This window comes from Sceloporus undulatus, chromosome 1, assembly GCF_019175285.1.
Source record: "Sceloporus undulatus isolate JIND9_A2432 ecotype Alabama chromosome 1, SceUnd_v1.1, whole genome shotgun sequence".
NCBI classification, from domain to species: domain Eukaryota; kingdom Metazoa; phylum Chordata; class Lepidosauria; order Squamata; family Phrynosomatidae; genus Sceloporus; species Sceloporus undulatus.
Genome location: NC_056522.1, coordinates 280,915,690 through 280,936,901, shown reverse-complemented (window position 1 = coordinate 280,936,901; position 21,212 = coordinate 280,915,690). Strand labels below are relative to the sequence as shown.

The 21,212-nt window shown below is 42.0% G+C and overlaps 1 protein-coding gene and 1 long non-coding RNA gene across 14 annotated transcripts in view; one reads left to right on the top strand and one right to left on the bottom strand.

The window, feature by feature from the left end:
* TEAD1 (TEA domain transcription factor 1) overlaps window positions 1–21,212 on the bottom strand; it is a 269,692-nt gene that overhangs the window by 17,878 nt on the left and 230,602 nt on the right. For all 13 annotated transcript variants that reach the window (XM_042447674.1, XM_042447612.1, XM_042447541.1 and 10 more), the window contains one exon: window positions 1,877–2,050. In XM_042447674.1, the coding sequence (XP_042303608.1) occupies window positions 1,877–2,050 (174 nt within the window). The remainder of the gene's footprint in view (window positions 1–1,876; window positions 2,051–21,212) is intronic.
* LOC121921053 lies at window positions 12,633–14,877 on the top strand. Its single transcript, XR_006101835.1, has 3 exons — window positions 12,633–12,942; window positions 13,576–13,694; window positions 14,834–14,877. It is a non-coding gene; the product is annotated as an uncharacterized LOC121921053 (long non-coding RNA).

Below are 21,212 nucleotides of genomic sequence, written 5' to 3'. Positions count from 1 at the left end.
CCATTTCCCACCCTCCAGCTTTCTTTCTGAGACAGCTGGAAGCCAGAAAATGATGTTGTGGAGAAGGAGCCACTTGCGCATGCCTTTGACTCCTCCTCCCAGTCTTCAGCTGCCTCTCAGAGACAGTTGGAGGCCATGAAAAGGTTGGGGGGAGGAGGAGTGACCAGCGTGCATTAGTTGCTCCTTTCCAGAGATCTTTCCCTGCCTCATGCTGTGTCCAGAGGGTTAGCTGGGGGCAGGAAAAGGTCAGGGGAGAGGAGGACAAGGTGCATGCCCATTCTTCCTCCTCCCTATGGGCCTTGCATGACCCCAGCGGCCTCCCCAGGGACAGCTGGAGGGCAGAAAAGGTCTGGTGGGAGGAGGATGGGTCACATGCACACTCCTCCTCCTCCCGACAGGAACTGCCTGACTCCCAGTTGCCTCCAGAGAGTCAGCTGGGGGACTGGAAATGTCCAGGGGGAGGAGGACAGGGCATGTACCCACTCCTCCTCCCCCCTCATGGGCCCTGCCTGATTCCCAGCTGCCTCCAGAGAGACAGCTGAAGGTCTGGAGGACGGGGTGCATGCCCACTCCTCCTCCTCCACGGGCCCTGCCTGTCCCCCATCTGTCTCTCAGAGACAGATAGAGGCCAGGGGAAGGGCAGGAGGAGGAGGAGCAACAGACGCTTGCCTGTCACTCTCCCCCTGCACCTGTCCTGGCTTCTAGCTGTCTCTCAGAGACAGCTGGAGGCCGGGGAAAAGGCGGGGGGAGAAGACCCACCCCAGAAGCCCTTCCTCCAGAGGGTGGAAACCCTGCCTCCATAGGTTGAAAATCCCAACCCTGGGATGTAGCCCTGCCTCTGGGAGAAGCCCTGCCCCAGCACACAGACCCAAAAAGGTTCACCATCACTGTCCTAGATTATATCATATGGCAATTTCATACCACTTTAGCTATTGTGGCTTCATCCAGGGATTTGGAAAGATAATGAGAATCCCATCCCAGAGAGTTCTAACACTGTAGTTCAGGGGGTGAGGTGGGGGTGGACTAGAGCTCTCTAGCACAGAATTCAAGGAGCCCATCAAACTGTTAATCAGATTCCATACAATGGGGCCATAACTGTTAATGTGGGATTGAACTGCTATCTCCTCTAGAAACACTTGCTACAGCCTGCTTGTTGGGCAAACAGGAAAGAACTGTGCTGTTCCCAAACTATGGAAGGACTTTTCTTTGGAGCAGAGATGGACAGCCCTGGCCTTCCAGATGTTTTTGAGCTACAAGTTCTATTAGTCTCTATCCGGTACAGTCAGTGTTTAGGAATTAGGGAAGTTACACTCCAAAAACATCTACACAGCCACAGTTTTGTGCACTTGTGTTCCAGTAATCTTGCCTTTTTGTATTGGAATCTGTACATTTTAAACTTTTGTGAACTACTCTGAGTCTCAGTTTTGAAAGAAAGGTGGGATATTACAGACAGACAGACAGACAAGCCCACAAGCAGGCCTTCCCAAAGAAATAAATCCCAGGAACAAGTATTGAGTGGCAACTGAATTTCAACATTCCTGAAAGTCATCATGGCTAGTAACTATTGATAGATATAATACTGTTATGAATTTTTCCACTTCCTTTTCAAAGCTGCCTGATTTTGTGGTCATCACCATAACTTGCAGAAGCAAATTCTACATTTCAGCTATGCAGTGTTTAAAGAAGTACTTCCTTTTGCCTGCCCTGAATTTTTTGCACATGAATGTGACTGGATGACTCTAGGTTCTAGTTTTAAAGAAAAAAATCCTTCCATCTACCTTTTCCACAGCAATTGAGAAAATACTTCTTCATATGTATAAAAATGTAAACAACAACAACAACAACAATATATTCAATATCAAATACAACAGCTTACCCAAAATTTTACTAGAAAGAAGGCATTCTGGGGCCCTTTTCCAAACAGTTCCTTCAAGCCACCTTTCTTTTCAGGGAATTTGTCATAAATCTGACGAATGTCCACCGATTCCAGCAATGGATCACTGTAAGAATGGTTGGCATGTCCAATGTGCACGAAGAGGTGTTTGTTATACTACAAAGTAAAGAAATAAAAAGCAGTACAGTAATTAACTGATGTAAAGAAAACACCTTTGTGTTCCTGAAAAGATTTACAGGGCAGCAATGTTCTCAAGAAAACAGGTAAAAGTAGCTGCAGGCAACGAGCAGCATCACTGTTGGTAGACATCTGAATTCTCTCATTACATGTACAAAATTAATATATTAGGGGAAAGGTTCTAGTCCAGCCATTCCCGTAGAAAGCTAATTTGCACATATACATACACATACACACTTTTCTACTGGCAGTGTAAATAGTATGCTGTAGCAACAGGGAGCTGCTGAATGTGTATTATATTCAAAATTAATTGCAATCAATCAATTAATTAAAGCAAACCATCTATAGATATAGAAGTTAATTGCTCACGTAAGTAGCAAAACAGTACATACAGTAGAAAACCTAAATAGAAAAAGTAATGAAAAACGAATGGATGCAAATTGACATTCAGCTGACATTTTTCGGCCTAATGAACAGGTGGTAGTTTTCTAACATGAAGCCAGTAAAACCTGATCCCAAGATATTCTATGTGCTACATATTCAGGGCAAATGTCTGAATATGTCTGAAGGAAGCCAGATAACTTTTGCTATATTATGTAAAGCTTAGGAAATTATTAATCAAAAAGGCTTTTGTGTGTGTGTGTGTTATACAGCTCTAATGTACTTCTAGATATATTAGTTATACAAATGTTTAACAAATGTTTACTATGAGTAATACTCCCCTGTTCCTTGGCATTGGGTGCAAGGCATTCAATGCAGTAGAAAGTGCTGAATTTAAATATGAAGCGAAAAGTTCAGCTGCCCTTTCAGCTCATAAGCTCTTGGCTTAAGCTTCTTCAGTGAGCTGGCATGGGAATAAACAAGCTAAGAGGAAAGCCATTTATACCTTGAAAGGTACTCTGGTACTGACAAGGCTGCTTGAGGGTAAGGGCATCTGAGGTAATTTTCCCCAGGGCCCTCTTCTTCACTTGTTGTATACTATCGGCTCCTGCCCTGACCCAGCCATACATGGGGCCTTGATGCAGTAAAATCATATTTGCTTCAGGCTCATAAGCGCTTTGACACAGGGTTAATCAAGGTAGTGAATATGAGCTCAATAAACTTAACAGTCAGGCACATCTTTCAAACTGTTTGAGCTAGCATTACACAGCACATTATTTAGATATCCATATCTCAACATTCGCTAAATACCCTAAAGTCACCACATCTCATCTGAACTTGGAAGCTAAGTAGGGTCATCTCTGGTTTGTACTTAGATGGGAGATAAAAAATACCAGGTGCTATAGCCTATATTTCAGAGAATGGATTTGGCAAACCACCTTTGAGTATTCCTTGCCTAAAAAAACCCTGTGCAATTCATAGGTTGACGTAAATTAACAGGCGACTTGAAGGAACATACACACATTCATCATCCTGGGAAGTTGTACAAACAAACTTAAACATATAAATATAGAAGAATTATGCCAATTGTTCTCTGAACATTAAAAAAAGAAAACTAGAAATCACAGTGATTAGGTCAGGTGGAGGAGAATGAGATCTTTTTCACTAATGAAAAATGAACTCTTTTTCACTAAAACATTTAAAACAATGGGCTGAATGGCTCAGTTGTGGATTGCTGCATTGACAGTGGGCTGGCCTGGATGAACTTCGGGGTCCCTTCCGACTTTATGATTCTATGCTTCTAAGTGGTGTAAATTTGGATTGAAAGAGAAGGGTTGTAGGCCTAGCAATGTCACAGAATATGCCTTCACTCTTGCCTGCCTTAGTAGCTCAGTGAGCCGAAGCAAAATCGCTAAAATGCACAAGCAGAAAAAGCAGAGTTGCATATGCTGTTTTTTTCTGTGCTATTTTTTTCTACAAATGAAGGCTAACCAGGCAGAAATTCTCCATGAAAATGCATCAAGGTTAATGAAAATTGTATTCTGTGATGCTTTGCCATCGCCTTTTGTGTAAATGTGAGTCAAAACACAAGCAGTAATTTCTAACTGGATCTAAAACTAAATTAGCTCAATACTGTTTGATTGGTCAAGTCTCTCTGTAAAAGGCTAGTTTTGTTTATTTTATCTTTTTCACCTATATCTTTCCAAGGTAAGAAGGCGACAAGATGAGGTTCTGAGAATGCATTTCATCCAGGCTCTATCCAAGTTTCACCCATAAACATGACTCGATTATCATTTGCCCCACAGACTATTATGCCACAGGACCCTAGGGCTTTATTTGCAATTTGACTTGATGAACTTCATAACTTAATACTTGTAGATAGATACAAATACTGTATTTCATATAGTTACCAGTAACTTATACTGAATCAAATTAAATTACTAGATTAATTTTTATGTGATGTTAAGGATTTGTATTCTATCTTTCTTTTGAGGGGCATTTGATTGGACTGGGCTGAACGTGCTGTCCCTTATATTTTGGACTTTAGCATTCCGGTCAACAGGCTTGAGCACTAATGGGAGAAATACACTAGAATAGGGACCACAATGTTTTGACTATAGGCTTCCCTAGGGACCTAGGTGGGCACTCTCAACAGGGGGCTGAAATAAATAGGCTTTGGGTCTAATCCAGCAAGGCTCTTCTTATGTTCTTAGGAATCTGTCTACCAGTTAACTACTGAAAATAATCTGGCAGAGGAAAATGTATAGTAAACAGTGAAAAACAACAACATATATATCTGTATCTGGAGCCAACATTGCCATAATTCAGTAGCTTCCCTGAAGGCTCCTTACTTCAGAACAAAGATGAACACTTTATCAGATCTAAACTCAGTTCATGCAATTATGAGCCAGCTCCCCAGCTTTTTAATCCATCAGTAAGTTTTCCTTCAAGCCTTTCTTTGATAATAATTTGAACTACATTACCTTCAATAACTAGTGGGAAACTTTTCAATTCATGCTTATAGAACAGCCCTTCAAAAGGGGGTTTTATTCTTTAAAGAGTGAATAAAAAAGAAAAATGAACAAATGAATGGAGAGAGTGAATGCATGAATGAGCAAACACATGAATGAATGAAGTAAATCAATGAATGAATGCTTATGAGTAAATGTCTTGGAAAGGGCAAGCTTAACTTGCATACCGATCAGTTACACAAGAATTACAGTAATTACCATCCTATTCTGTAACAATAAGTAATTACCAAACAGCATCTGCACAATTGGTGGGCCAACTGCAAATGCAACAAGCTTGTTATCCTTTTAAAGACACATTTCCAAACAATGTATGTGAAAGATTTCATGTAAGCACCAAACCATTCCCTCTTGATACAACAATTCAATTTTTAGGCTTGAAATTGCTTTCCAAATCACTTATATTAAAAGAACCATAGGGATGCCAACTAGACAGAGCTTTTGGAATTTTGGAATATGGTACTATGTTCTGACAACTTGAGATGGTCAAGTTTGGTGAATAATGGAATATGCACAAAGCACGAATATCACTTACTGTAAATATTTTTATAGGTATGAAAGAACTAGAAAAGATCATTAAGTGAGAAGATATATGGTAAAAAGTTATTAAGATCATCTAAGCCATAGTATTTCCCATCACCATATACAGATGTGAGAGGTGGACAGTGAATAAAGGTGATGGGGGGGGGGGGGAATCAACTCTTTTGAAATGTGGTGCTGTGGTGCTGGTAGCTAAAACTCACTCTTCAGCTCACTCTTTCCAGGAGGAAAGCTGGCTTTCTTTCTCCATGTGCTTTGATGAGATCTGACCTTTTTAAACTTGGTATATTGCTGTGGATCCTTGGTGGGAGTGCCCAGAAGCCTAATTCTGTTTAAGTGCTGGGGAGGCGCGTGCCCCGTTTATTTTTATTTTAAAAAAAATGTTATATAGTCAAGGAGGGGTTGGAGTACACAGGAGAAAGCTGGCCTGGGAACACTGTTAGAGGGGGCCCTTTAATTTACCACATTTTCTTTTCCCTTGTTCCTTAAGGGGCTTGTGGGTACTTCTGCTCAAAGGAAGTGAGTCAGAGACTTGTTCTGAAAGGAGCTAGTCTACATAACTATAAGGCCAGTGAATTGAACTCAAGGACAGGGTTTGAAGACAAAGGCCAAGCCATCAGGGGTTCTTTACACTGGTGTTTAGCAGGGGAAACCCACAGTTTTGTTTCAGAGCCTCCTTAAGACTTCCCAATATGGACACTGAAGGCCCTGCTGCAGTTACCTGCAACACTTGTGGGATGTTTGTCTTCTTGCCTAGGGATATGGGGAACTTCACCTGCACCAAGTGCAAGTTGGTAGCCCTCTTAGAAGAGAAAGTACAGCAGCTGGAAGCCCAGGTCGCTACACTTCAGCATCACAGGGAGGAAGAGGTTTTCCTGACCAGAACAGACCAGGTGGTCCTGGACAGGAAACACGCAGAGGAAGTTGCTGGGGAGGAGGAGGTCACTTCACACACAACAGAAGTAGATAGTTGGAGAAAGGTCAAACGCAGAAGTAGGGAAACCTGGGAACATTCTGTAAGCTTACAGCTACAGAATCAATTTCAATCTCTCTCTACTATCAGGGATGATGAGGACAGACCTCAGGGACAGAACAGGGGACCCAAAAAGCTCGACCAAAGGGAACAGCTGCTGCTAAGCCTTGGAGGAGGCGAGTGGTGGTTGTCGGGGACTCTTTGCTGAGAGGCACTGAACCAGTGGTTTGTGGGCCTGACAAGATGTCTCAAGAGGTGTGTTGTCTCCCCGGGGCAAAGATATGTGATGTGACAAAGAGGCTGACAAGACTTGTCAAGCCTACTGACCATTACCCCTTTCTTTTGGTTCATGTGGGAACCAATGATACTGCAAGGCATAGCCTTCAGAATATCATAAGGGATTATGAGGCTTTGGGTAGGAAGTTGAAAGAGGTGGATGCACAGGTTGTCATCTCCTCTCTTCTCCCAGTTGAAGGACATGGTCCAGGAAGGGAGAAGAAAATAGTGGATGTACACAACTGGCTCCGCAAATGGTGCCGCCAAGAACGATTTGGATTCTTGGATCATGGGCTGCGGTTCCATGAGGAGGGACTTCTGGCAAGGGATGAGTTGCATCTCACACCAGTTGGCAAAAACGTCTTTGCCAATAGTCTCAAAAATTTGATCAGGAGGGCTTTCAACTGAGATATGTAGGGGAGGGAGATAGTATTCTGGAAGGCAAAAAGGCTGGAGAAAATAGTCAAACTGTCATAGAGGGAACAAGGCAAACAGTGCAAGGGCCCAACAGTTGGAGGCAAAAATATTTGCACAGGCAGCAAGTAAAGGGAACACATGGTCTTCGATGTCTCTACACTAATGCACAGAGCATGAGAAATAAGCAAGATGAACTCGAAATCCTAGTGCAACAAAGCAAATATGATATAATTGGCCTCACTGGAACCTGGTGGGATGAGTCTCATGATTGGAATGTGGAAATAGAGGGGTATAACCTTTTTAAGAGAAATAGGCCAAACAGGAAAGGAGGGGGAATAGCACTATATGTCAGGGACATTTACACCAGTGAAGAGATCCAGGACATCAATCCTGGAAGCCAGGTGGAGAGCATCTGGATACAAATTAAAGGGGAAAGAAACAACAAGGACATTATTATGGGAGTCTACTATAGACCCCCAAGTCAGATGGAGCAATTGGATGATGCCTTTCTAGAACAGATGACCACACACTCAGAAAGGAGAGATGTAGTAGTGATGGGTGACTTCAACTATCCTGATATTTGCTGGAAATCAAACTCAGTCAAATCCTCAAGGTCTAACAAATTCCTCTCTTGCCTCAAAGACAATTTCATTGTCCAAAAGGTGGAAGAGGCAACAAGGGGGTCAGCTATTTTAGATCTGATCCTAAATCTCAATGAATTTAAGTCTCCAGGACCAGATGAACTACATCCAAGGGTATTAAAAGAACTGGCAAATGTAATATCGGAGCCCTGGGCAATAATCTTTGAGAACTCCTGGAGAACAGGAGAAGTGCCAGCTGACTGGAGGAGGGCAAACGTTGTCCGCATGTTCAAAAAGGGAAAAAAAGAGGATCCAAACAATTATTGTCCAATTAGTCTGACCTCAATACCAGGAAAGATTCTGGAGCAGATCATTAAACAGAGAGTCTGTGAACATCTAGAAAGAAATACCACAATCACAAAAAGTCAACCCGGGTTTCAGAAAAAGAAGTCATACCAGACAAATCTTATCTCGTTCTTTGATAAAGTTACCAGCTTGTTGGATTTTTGGGTTTTTTTTTTTATTTATATACCGCTATTCCAAAGATCATAGCGGTGAACAGCAAGTAAGCTAATTAGCAAGTAAGCTAATTTGCCCCCAACAGTCTGGGTACTCATTTTAGCGACCTCGGAAGGATGCAAGCCTGAGTCGAGCTTGGGCCCTTTTGCTGGTCTTGAACTCGCAACCTTGTGGTTTCGAGTGAATGGCTGCAGTACAGGCATTTAACCACTGCGCCACCAGGGATGAAGGGAATGCTGTGGATATAATATATCTTGATTTCAGTAAGGCCTTTGACAAAGTTCCCCATGACATTCTTGCAAACAAGCTGGTAAAATGTGGGTTAGACAAGGCAACTGTTACATGGATTCGTAATTGGTTGACTGGATGAACCCAAAGGGTGCTCAACAATGGCTCCTTTTCATCCTGGAGAGAAGTGACCAGTGGGGTCCCACAGGGCTCTGTCTGGGCCCAGTACTGTTCAACATCTTTATCAATGACTTGGATGACAGAATTGGGAGCATACTTATCAAATTTGCAGATGACACCAAATTAGGAGGAATAGCTAATACTCCTGAGGACAGGATCAAAATTCAAAATGACCTGAATAGACTAGAAAGCTGGGCCACAGCTAACAAAATGAACTTCAACAGGGAGAAATGTAAGGTACTGCACTTTGGGCGGAAAAATGAAATGCACAGATATAGGATGGGTGACACCTGGCTGAATGAAACCACATGTGAAAGGGATCTGGGCGTCCAAGTAGACCACAAGTTGAACATGAGTCAACAGTGCGATGTGGCAGCTAACAAGGCCAATGTGATTTTAGGCTGCATTAATAAAAGTATAGTTTCTAGATCAAGGGAAGTAATCGTGCCACTGTATTCTGCTTTGGTCAGGCCTCACCTGGAATATTGTGTCCAGTTCTGGATGCCACAATTCAAAAAGGACATTGAGAAACTGGAGCGTGTCCAAAGGAGGGTGACTAAAATGGTGAAGGGTCTGGAAACCATGTCCTATGAGGAACAACTTAGGGAGCTGGGAATGTTTAGCCTGGAGAAAAGAAGGTGATATGATAGCCCTGTTTAAATACAGTGGTACCCCGGGTTACGAATTTAATTCGTTCCGCCGCCGCGTTCGTAACCTGAAATCCTTCGTAAGCCGAAAAAGCCATAGGCGCTAATAGCGAAAGCCGCGATTTCGTGCGAAAAAGCGCCGAAAAGCACCAAAAATTTTTTCGTAACCCGAAATAACCTTCGTAACCCGGAACAGTTTTTTTCTATGGATTTTTTTCGTAACCCGGAAATTTCGTAAGGCGGCGCATTCGTATCCCGGGGTACCACTGTATTTGAAGGGATGTCATATTGAGGAGGGAGCAAGTTTGTTTTCTGCTGCTCCAGAGACTAGGACCCGGAGCAATGGATGCAAACTCAAGGAAAAGAGATTCCACCTCAACATTAGGAGGAACTTCCTGACAGTAAGGGCTGTTCGACAGTGGAACACACTCCCTCGGAGTGTAGTGGAGTCTCCCTCCTTGGAGGTCTTCAAACGGAGGCTGGATGGCCATCTGTCGGGGATGCTTTGATTTGGATTTCCTGCATGGCAGGGGGTTGGACTGGATGGCCCTTGTGGTCTCTTCCAACTCTACTATTCTATGATTCTATGAAAACTACCATGGACAGCCAAAAAGAAACAGATGGGTCTTAGAACAGATCAAGCCTGAGCTCTCCCTGGAATCAAAGATGACTAAACTGAGGCTGTCATATTTCAGCTACATCATGAGAAGACATGCTTCACTAGAAAAGACAATAATGCTAGGAAAAGTAGAGAGCAGAAGAAAGAGAGGAAGACTGCATACCAGATGGATAGACTCAATCAAGGAGGCCATGGCCTTGAGTCTACATGACCTGAGCAGAGCTGTTAAGGTCAGAGTGTCTTGGAGACATCTTATTCATGGGGTGGGCATGAGTGGATGTCAACTTGAAGACAGTTTATAACAATTTTTTTGATAGATTTTGAGAATCACTAAATTTTAAAGAGGGCACAATTTTTTTTCATATACATCACCTCAGTAATCTTTCCAACAAATCTGCAGGGTTGGCTTGCACTAATTATATTCTACATTTATATCTCATTTTTTCTTCTGTGGAACATAATATAACACAAATAGATCCAGTTAAACTCTGGGAAGTTTTTTGGGTCATGTGCCTGAGACATAATGATCTCCACATTGCAGACAGAGGTTGAGACAGAGGCAGACATGCCTAAAGACATCTAGTGAGATCATGGCTAAGATATGAGATATGATGTCCTGACTCTTGACTTTAATATAAAAACTAAACCTCTTCTGAGAGTAGGTACATCAAATCTATGTACGCTTACCTACTCTTTTGTTTAGGTTAGCTTTTCTATGAAGAGCAATTCAAGGGTGTGGGGGGGGGGGAGGAAATGAAATATATGCTTACATTTTGTGGGTCAATAAAACTCTAATGTGGCTTGCTACCAGGTATGTGTGTACACGACTGCAATCAAAGGGGTACATCTCACAATATATGGCATACTAAGAAACAGTTTGCAGTTTCAAACAGTGTCCAGGTAAAGCCTTTATATTATAATTTATGCAATAAGATAAGTTGCATATGAAAGTGTGGTCAGTGGCTATCACAGAATTGTGGAATTCCCTTCCCTTAAGAGCTAGGTTTTAGTGGCAGATCCCTGGTTGCTACTGATAATCCACAGATCCAGGCTACAGCCAAGTCCTTCAGATTCTTTCTTTATAATCTCATCAGAATTTGACCATTTCTTTCTGTTTTGACGGCAAAGACTTTGGTGCATGCACTGGTTATATTATGCCTGAATTATTGCAACTCATTGCTAGTAGGTCTTCCTATTTCCCACCTTAGCCCCCTAATCTCTGTGCAACGCTCAGCAGCCAGGATAAGCTTCTCTGCCTATTGCTTTAACCATATAACCCCCTTGTTGTTATCCCTCCATTAGCTCCCCATTGTTTTCAGATTCCAATGTAAATTTAATCTCCTAACATTTAAAGCCCTTCATGTCTTAGCTTCCTCTTATTTGTCAGCGCTCATCTCTCCTCACCGCCCTTCATGTGCATTCAGATGTTATGACATCAGTCTCCTGACACAGCCAAGGGTCTCCTCCTCCCCTGCTCAAATCTGCCCCTTCTCCTGTGCTGCTCCTCATGTTTGGAATCTCCTCCCCACACAATTAAGAACTATTACATCCTTGGCTAATTTTAAGGTTGAATTGAAGACACTCTTGTTTAGGGAGACATTCTAGATTATTGGTTGTTAATCTGCTACTTACTTTGTTTTTATTGTATTCTAATTAGTATTATATTAGAGATATTGTAATCATACAATTTTGTTGTTTTAGGGGCTGTACATATAACCCCAAAGGGGAGGTGGGACACTACCCCTTTCCTAGCCAGACTGGGGCTGGGGCAACTGCACACCGCAGCCCTGATCTGGCCTTTTGAGGGCGCGAAAAGGAGCTGCAAAAAGCAGCTCCTTTTCGCACCCCTGAAAGGGTGCCATAGCTGTGGCGGCATGGCTATATGGTGGCACTCCTTTGATGCTGTCTCATATGGACGCGGTGCTGGAGGAGTGCCATGATGCTGCACGCCATGTGGAGTGGCGCATGGCATCAGGGTGCCCTGGGGGGGGGCAGTCGGGCATGTGTAGTGAGGAGGTTATGCTGTGACTACGCCCCCATGCCAGCCTTAATGGCCAGTGTGTATTGGCCAGCCTTAGATTGTTTGCCGCTTGGCAGGTTTTTTATTATATTTTTTTCCCCTTACTATGTAAAACGCTGTGCAAACTTTACAGTGCTCCATAAATAAATGTTAATAATAATAATCTCTCAACACACTCAGTCATATGTGAAAGGAAAACCAGACTCCCAACAATGTAGCCTATGCAGCATTTTCCTTGCTTCCTTCTCAAAAGTTGCATCCTCTCTGGAGTAACATGCTTTGTTGGACATAAAACAACACAAAGCCCTATCGTCTCATCACAGTGTTTGGGGGTATACAGGTATATGCATTACATAATTTAGTCTGTGATTCCATAACAATTTTGAAGTTAACCATTTTAATTAATATGAGATTTCAGGGTGACCTTAACCCTCATGGGCTATATTTCATATCCCAGTTTTGAGTAAAATGAACCCATGTCGTTTTAGGAGGGGGACAGGTAATTAGGGCATCTTAATAAATACCAGATTTCAGTTCTCATGGCAGTTTTCTATCCGTGTGAGACTATGGCCTGTTACAGACAGGCCAAAATAAAGCTGCTTTGGTTCACTTCGGAGATAGGCTGTTTAAATGATGCATGTGTCCTGTAAAATACTAGAGATAATGGATATGGGAAGAAATTTTATTAAAAGTGTGGAAGAAATTTATAAGAACCAAACTGCGCGAATAGTGATAAATGGGGAATTAACACAGGATTTTGATATTAAAAGAGGGACAAGGCAGGGATGTCCGCTGTCTCCTCTGATATTTATACTACTACTAGAATTTCTGTTGAATAATATTAGGAAAAATCAGAAAATTAGAGGTCTTAAAACTAAAGGGCTGGAATACAAGGTGCAGGCCTATGCGGACGACCTGGTGGTAGTGTTGGAAGACCCTATCCACAACATTGAAGCACTATGGTCAGAATTAAACCGATTTGGAAATTTATCTGGATTTAAAATAAATAAGGGGAAGTCGGTTATAATTACTAAAAACTTGAATAAGGAGGAAAAGGAAATACTAAGGGGAAAGACAGGATGTGAAATAGTAAACAAAGTAAGATATTTAGGGATAATTATTTCTGAGAATAATACGAATCTGTATGACAATAATTATAAACCAATGTGAAATGGGATTAAAAAGCAGATGGAAAATTGGGCAAAATTAAAGATATCCCTACTTGGTAGAATTAATGTAGTTAAAATGTCAATATTGCCAAAAATTATATTTCTTTTTTCAAATTTGCCAATAAATATCAGTAATAAGGTAATAGACCAATGGAATAAAGACATAAGAAAATTCATATGGAAAGGAGGTAAGGCAAGAATCAGGTGGAATAATCTTAAGGAGAAAAAGGAAAGGGGGGGATGCGCTTTGCCAGATGTCAAACTTTACAGATGGGCATGTAGTATGATATGGCTGGAAGATTGGATAACTTTAAAAGATAAATATGTATTAAATTTAGAAGGTGAAAATTTACGATTTGGCTGGCACGGATATTTATGGTATAGGAAAATGGCTATTCATAAAGATTTTGTAAATAATCCTTTCAGGAAAGCATTGATGGAAATTTGGAATGTGGTTAGGGAAAATTCTATTTTAAAATGCCTGGATGGGTATCTACCCATGAAGCATTCGCAAACAGATGGGATACAGGCGAAGATTGGCTGAGGTATGAACATTTAATTAAATCTACTGAAACTCGAAATATAATAATAAAAACCAGAGAAGAGATATTGATGGAAGGAAGATATGTAAACTGGTTTACATATTATCAAATTAAGAAAAGATTAGTGGAAGATATGGAAACTCCGGGAATTGATTTAAAGCTGACGAATTTAGATAAAATAATTTTTTGATGATGGAGGAAAAAAAATCTCTAAATATTATAATTTGTTTAGGGAAAGGGAATACGAAAAAGAACCTGTGAAACAATTTATGATAGATTGGGCTAAGGATTTGGGGAGAGAAATACCATTGGACGCCTGGGAATTGGCGTGGAAAAGAACTAAAGCTTTTACTAGCTGTCAGGACTTAAAAGAGAACTTCCTAAAAGTTAGTAATAGGTGGTATTATACCCCAGCTAGAATAAAGAAGATGTTTAAAAAAGATAGTGATCTTTGCTGGAGATGTCATAAAGAAAAGGGCACAACAATCCACATGTGGTGGAAGTGTGAAAAGGTTAAAGAGTTTTGGAACGAAATTCACTCTATCATGCAAAAAATCTTAGGTATAACATATAAGAAAAGACCAGAAGTTTATCTTCTAAATATGACTTACTACTTGGATTCGGAGGATGAAAGGAGGGTATGGAAGGTTTTTTTGTATATGATAACATTGGCTAGATTGATACTGGCCAAACACTGGAAAAGTGAAGAAAAATTGCAAATTGAGGACTGGTTAACAAAGCTAAGTGATATAAGACAAATGGATTTACTTACATGTAAACTGAGTGATGAGAAGAAGAAGAATATTGATAAGGAATGGGAACGGGTAGCTGTATTCCTACAAACAAGATGGGGTCTGGATGAAAACCTGGCAAGATGGATTGTATGATAATGTAATTAACTGGAGGATATGGGAGCTAATTTGTGGATTGTGGATTACACAGGAGGAAAATAACCCAGGTATCTGATATTAAATTATCACAGTTTTAAACGGGATTATTTGGATAAATATCTTTGGGGATTTTAAAGAGTTATGCACAATGTTAAGTAACTTGATTTGGGGCATTACTTGAGTTTGTTAAGTTATGTTTTGACTTGATTGAAAACTCCCCATTTGTAAAAAGGAATTGTGTATTGTTTATAGGCAAGAAGCAGTAAGAAAGCAGGAGATCAACACAAAGAGGTTTTGTATTATCAACACAAAGAATTGACGCCAAAAACATCGGGTGGAAAAGGAACGTTGGGTACTTACCGTGACACGTTCATTTCCTGCAGAGAAGGGTCCTGGCATCCTGTAATCTGGTTTTCAGTGGCTGACCTGCTATAGTCCAATGTGTGCCAGGTCTTTTCCAAGTCCTTCTTAGGACTGGGGCAGAATGAAGGCAGGAGAATGTCCTGTGACACCTGAAAGGCTGAGTTGACCCCAGGCATGAAGGTAGGGTCTGGATGAAGGCACACTGAGACAGGCCTAAAAAATACACAAGTCTTTACGTACCGACAGGGCCCCAGCTCTGACACCCATCTGGCGGAGGGAATGGCCGTGAGAAAGATGACCTTGAGGGAGAGGTGTTTGAGGAAGGCTTCCCAAAGGGACTTGATCGGCCCAACCGTCAGAGCCTCTAAGACCGTGTTCACATCCCAAGATGGAAAACGATGTCTGGTGGGCAGGCCCTGTTGGAAAACTCCCCTCAACAGCCTCTTAATGTGAGGATGGCTGCCATTCTAGCTGCTCTCGTATGGAGCAGAAACGACGTGATGGCAGACACCTGCCTTAAAACCATGATAGGTCAAGTCCCTTCTTAATGTCATCTTGGATGGACTATAGCAGGTCAGCCACTGAAAACCAGATTACAGGAGGACAGGACCCTCTCTGCTGGGAAATGTTATAAGTTTTCATTTACATTGTACTATTTAAAATCGTGTAAATCAGCGTAATTGTGAATGGATGTGATTGTAAAAAATTAATAAAGAGAATTGTTTTTAAAAATAAATAAATAAATGATGCATGTGTCCTAAGAGGCCAGAAGCTACATCAAAGCCATGATCCAGTCCAAAGAACTGGAGTGCAGCTTTGGTGTAGCTTTTGGCCTCTTAAGATGCATGTGTCATTTAAATAGCATACCTCCAAAGTGAACTGAAGCAGCTTTATTTTAGCCTGTCTGTTCAAGCCCTTATTTCAAAATAATTACTCACACATTTTGAAACAATAAACAAATAAATTATCTCTTTAAACCTTCGAGACTGTAAGTATAAAAAAGAAAAACTAAAGTCACACAGTGACCATAATGCACTGGTGAGGTTCATTTTGAAAGCAGATATAGAAGAGGAAAGCTGGTTTTAGATAAATCCAGTTCCAAGGATGTATTTGCATACATCAATCTCTATCACTCACTCATTCTGTTATTTCTTTGCTTTCAATCTCATTGAAATCTGAGATAAATGATCATTCAGAAGAGAAAAAGATGTGTTAGAGAAGACATTATGCTTTTTAAGTGGAAGCACGGTTAAAGGCAGCTGTAAAGCTACTATTGGTGCCAGATCCTGCCAAAAGTACCAGATGCCATTGTGCAGCAGCAAAAATTCCAATGTGTTTCCAAAGGACAGATGGTATGGCATCATCTGACAATATTCTTAGGACATAAAATGTTTATTTTGACATTACATGTGTGATTATTTTCTCCTTATGTTACTGTAATTCCTATGCTAAACATAATGATGACTAATTCTTTTAGTTACAGCATGTTTCTAATGGATGGCAGTGAAAATATAGGCATTGAATGAGCAGATTTGGAAAAAAATCGTAACGATTTGGAGGTAACTGTTCACAGACTTAAGAAATCACTCACACACTTTACAGAAAGCAGTCTGTACCAACACCAAAGCTCTGCATGGGCATGGAAGTTGAAGCTAGCAGGGTTGTTCTTTTTTGTTTTACTGGAAGAGGGATTACAATACATTTCTTCCTGCCCTGTTCATGAATCAAAGAAAGTGAGGATCACACACCTCTCCAATGTGATAACTGAAAGTAGGGGGAATCTACACTAGCCTTCCCCCTCTCCTACCCATTCTTGCAGGCTCAATGCCCACTTCCCAGTGACAGTCCAACCTCCTGAAAGGCTGAACCATTCTGTGTGATCATCAGTCCAGGATATTATTATTATTATTATTATTATTATTATTATTATTATTATTATTAACCTTTATTTATAAAGCGCTGTAAATTTACACAGCGCTGTACATACAATCTTTTTAATTAGACGGTTCCCTGCCCTCAGGCTTACAATCTAAAAAGACATGACATAAAAGGAGAAGAGAAAGGTGGTGGGGGTAGGCTAATACATATTAAAGTACATAGCAATACAGAAAATGGTTCGATAAAACAGGCATCAAAAGATACAAATAGCAAGCGACAATTATGCATGCCTGGGAACACTCCTGAACAGATGGGCTTCAACTTTGAAGCTGGTTAAAGAAGTGATGGTCCTTGCTTGCGGGGGAAGAAGGTTCCAGGGTTTGGCCAAGAAAAGTATTGCCATGTGCAGAGGACTATATATCCTCATAAGGGAAGTGCATTTCAAGTTCATGTGGTGAGACTTAGAGCACAGCAGGAGTCACCAGCCCATGAACTCTTGGGAAGAACAAGGAATGCACTTCAAAGTTTCAATAAACAACACCCCTTACATGCCCTGTTGTCTGAGTCTGAAAATGCTTTCCTGTTTGAAAGGGTGGGGGAGCCCTTTCAGTTCACTGTTCTCCTTTCAGTTTCACATATTCCAGATTTAAGTAAAGGTAAAGATATTTCCTGTTGACAAAGTTGTCAAGTTGTGTCCAACCATAGGGGGTGATGCTCATCTCTGTTACTAAGCTGAAGAACCAGTGTTGTCAGAGATTACCCTGGCCAGAATGATTACACAGAACACTGTTTACCTTCCCACTGAAGTGATACCTATTTATCTACTTGCATTTGCATGCTTTTGAACTGCTAGGTTGACAGAAGCTGGGACTAGTGATGGGAGCTCACTGTTGGATTGTCAAGGGTTAAAGACAGCACACTGAGAAATGCTTGATGTGTGTGTATGTCTCTGACCATGAGCATTCAGCAGCAGGACAAGGCTGATTAGCACAGCTGATGCTCATAGGCTCAAGGACACTTTGGTGTCTACGTGCACTAAGCCCTGGATGATGAAACATGTGTCTGGATTGCAAAGGGGACACTTTTCAGGGTTACACAGGAACTCACTGAGTTTGGGAGACCACATGGTCTTGAGGGTATATAAACTCAGGGGTTTCCAGTAATTGCTTGTGGGTTGTAGTAGGAGTTTGGTATTTGTTTGAGAGATCTGTATTATAGCACTGTAAATAAAGCACTTCGGGAGACTTGGTTGTCTGGTCGTTTATCAGTTGAAGCCTGCTGTGTGTCCCCGGAGGTTCCTGGAAGACATCCAGCTGCTGTTATCTCTACTGGGAATTGGAACCACGTTTCTGAATTTGCCAGCTTACTCTGCCATACAGCCAACATTGGCTACAGGGCTCAAATGAGTTGCTGACACTCTCTCTGAGACAGCGGGAAGCAAGAATATGGCGACTGGGAGGGGGAGACAGAGGCGTGTGCGCGTCTGTCTCCTTCTCCCAGCCCTCTTCCCTCCCGGCTTGCCTTGGTTCACCAGGAAAGGGCTCCCGGCCAGCAAAGGCCGAGGAGGAGGCAGCTGGGACGCGTGCCCAGCCGCCTCCTCCTCCTTCCCGGCTTGGGAGGAAGCCTCGGCCTGCTCCCAGGCCGGGAAGGGATGCAGGGGCCGCCTGGCATCGCGGCGATCGCTGCGGTGCCAAGGGGCCTCCTGCTCCTCCCCAGCTTGGGAGGAAGCCTCGGCCTGCTCTCAGGCCCGGAAGGGACATGGGGGCCGCTTGGCATCGCGGCGATTGCCGCGGTGCCAACGGGCCTCCTCCTCCTCCCTGGCTTGGGAGGAAGCCTTGGCCTGCTCCCAGGCCGGGAAGGGATGCGGGGGCTTCCCGTCATCGCGGCCATCGCCGCGGTGCCAAGCGGCCTCCTCCTCCTCCCAGCTTGCCTTTGCTCACCAGGAAAGGGCTCTGCGGAACCTTTTCCCAGCGAGCAAAGGAAGGGTGAGGGCCCTTTTGCCGGCCTCTGACGGCCCCAGGAGGGACCCTCAGGGGCCGGCAAATGCTGAGGGAGGACCCAGAGGCTCCCTCCCTCTGAAAAGGGGGTGGAAGCCCTGCCTCCTGGAGGGCAGAAGCCCCGCCCCACTCCCCAGCCCCCATCCTGGGGGTAGAAGCCCCGACCCCGGCACGTGACCTTAAAAAGGTTCGCCATCACTGTTCTAAGCTATTTAAATATTATAGTATTTTTTTAAAAAAAAGAAATTATTGCCCATCCTGTGTACAGAAAAATACAAAGTAGTTGGGAATGTATGCTTATGAACTGGTTCAACTGTACAACTGAATGTAGCCTATATAGCCTCGCGATGACTGCCGCTTACTAAATTGTTGAGGAATGCAGTAAGGCCATGAAAAATGGCTCTTGTCAAACAATACCAAGAGAAAAAATATATATATAATACATTTAGGAATTCAAAGGAACCAAGACAAATTGCTGGTGTCATGGAATGCTAACATACAAGCTGTGGCAAAACAAAGACAAATCACCTGCATTTGTTTTACTTCTTAACATACAATTATGCATACTGTCATATTTGTGGGAATTTTTTTTTCAAGAGAAAGCAACTATTCCACTCCCAGTATAACAAGAAAGGTAGCAAGCCACAAAGAGTACAAATGTTTTCATTACAGATTTTTTTAAAACTGGGTATGTTCTAATTTTAGCCCTCATCCCCAGAGCAATTTCTGCTTTACAATTATGGGGCAAATGAAGGTGGCTAAAAAGCCTGATCAAGAGCAGTTAAAAATAAACATTTTTCCTATAGGCCAGAAAAACAATTAAAAGCAAAACAATATATATCTTTCCAACTGCAAAGTCTGAAGTTGAATACCTATAGATTCTTACTCTCCCTCAGTGCCCCATATCGACCAATGACATACCAGCACTATACTAGTATTCAGGTACACTCTTCTTTCTCACTATTTCAACAGCAATCTTTAGTAACCTGCCACACCACCTGACCGGCTAGTGTTACATGTGAGAAAAAGAATGTATTATATGAAGAAGGAAGATAATGTACTGTATAATATTTATACAAAATTACGCTTCAGCGCTGTGTAAATTTACAGCGCTTCATAAATAAAGGTTAATAATAATAAATTGCTTGATTGCATAATAATAATAGTAATAACAACAATAATTTATTTATATCCCGCCCAATCACAAGGAATCAGGGCATGTTACAACAGTAAAAAAACACATAGTAAATAATAATAATAATAATAATAATTTGTATTCCACTTTTTCATAAAGGAATCAAAGCGGATTCCAAAAGTATAATTATAACATAAAACAATTAAAAATTACAATTTAAACCCCCCCAAAACCCAACCCTCCCCCAATCATAAAAACAGTGATCAACCCCTAAAAAAAGATTCAACATCAAAAAAATTAAAACTGTCCAATATGAATACACTAGAATTTCGGGCAGATTAGCGCTAGAAATGAGTCTTCCTTTAGAGGAGGAGTAACAATCAATCAATTCTCACAACTCATTTTATGTGTACCTTGTATTCACTGACAATCCACTGAAAATAAATTTGATTACATTCATGCTGTTCTCCAGAAGGCAGATGCAAAGGCTGCTTAACAACTAAACTGCTTTTCACTTTTTGTAGCTGGCTGAAAATCCACACACAAACACACCAGAACATGAGGAATATTTTCCCATCGGTTCCAAAGTGTTCAAAACACATTTTCTACAATTATTTACCTCGAGATTTTTTTTAGAAGGAAGCCCACAGTCCTGTTTCAATGATTACCCAAGACTTGTCAGTATGGACACTGAGGGAACTGCTGCAGTCACCTGCAACACTTGTGGGATGTTTGCCTTCTTGCCTACAGATGTGGGGAACTTCGCATGCACCAAGTGCAAGTTGGTAACCCTCTTGGAGGAGAAAGTCTATTACATGGAGGCCCAGGTAGCTCCACTTCAGCATATTAAGGAGCAAGAGGTTTTCCTGGACAGAAAGGAATGGACGGTCTTGGATGGGGACCACAAAGAGGAAGTTGCTGGGGAGGAGGAGGTCACTTCACATACACAGGAGGAAGACAGCTGGGGGAATGTCACACAGAGAAGTAGGGAAACAAGGGATCATTCTGGGAGCTTGCAGCTAGAGAATCAATTCGAAGCTCTTTCCCTTATCAAGGAGAACAAAGAAGAGCAGCATGGACAGACTTCAGGCACAGAGCAGGGGAGCCTGAGAGTTCCACCAGAGGGAACAGTTGCTGCTAAGCCTCAGGGGAGGCATGTGGTCATAGTGGGAGACTCCTTGCTGTCAGGTGCAGAAGCAGTGATTTGTAGGCCTGACAAGATGTGTGTTGTCTCTCTGAGGAAAAGATCTGTGATGTG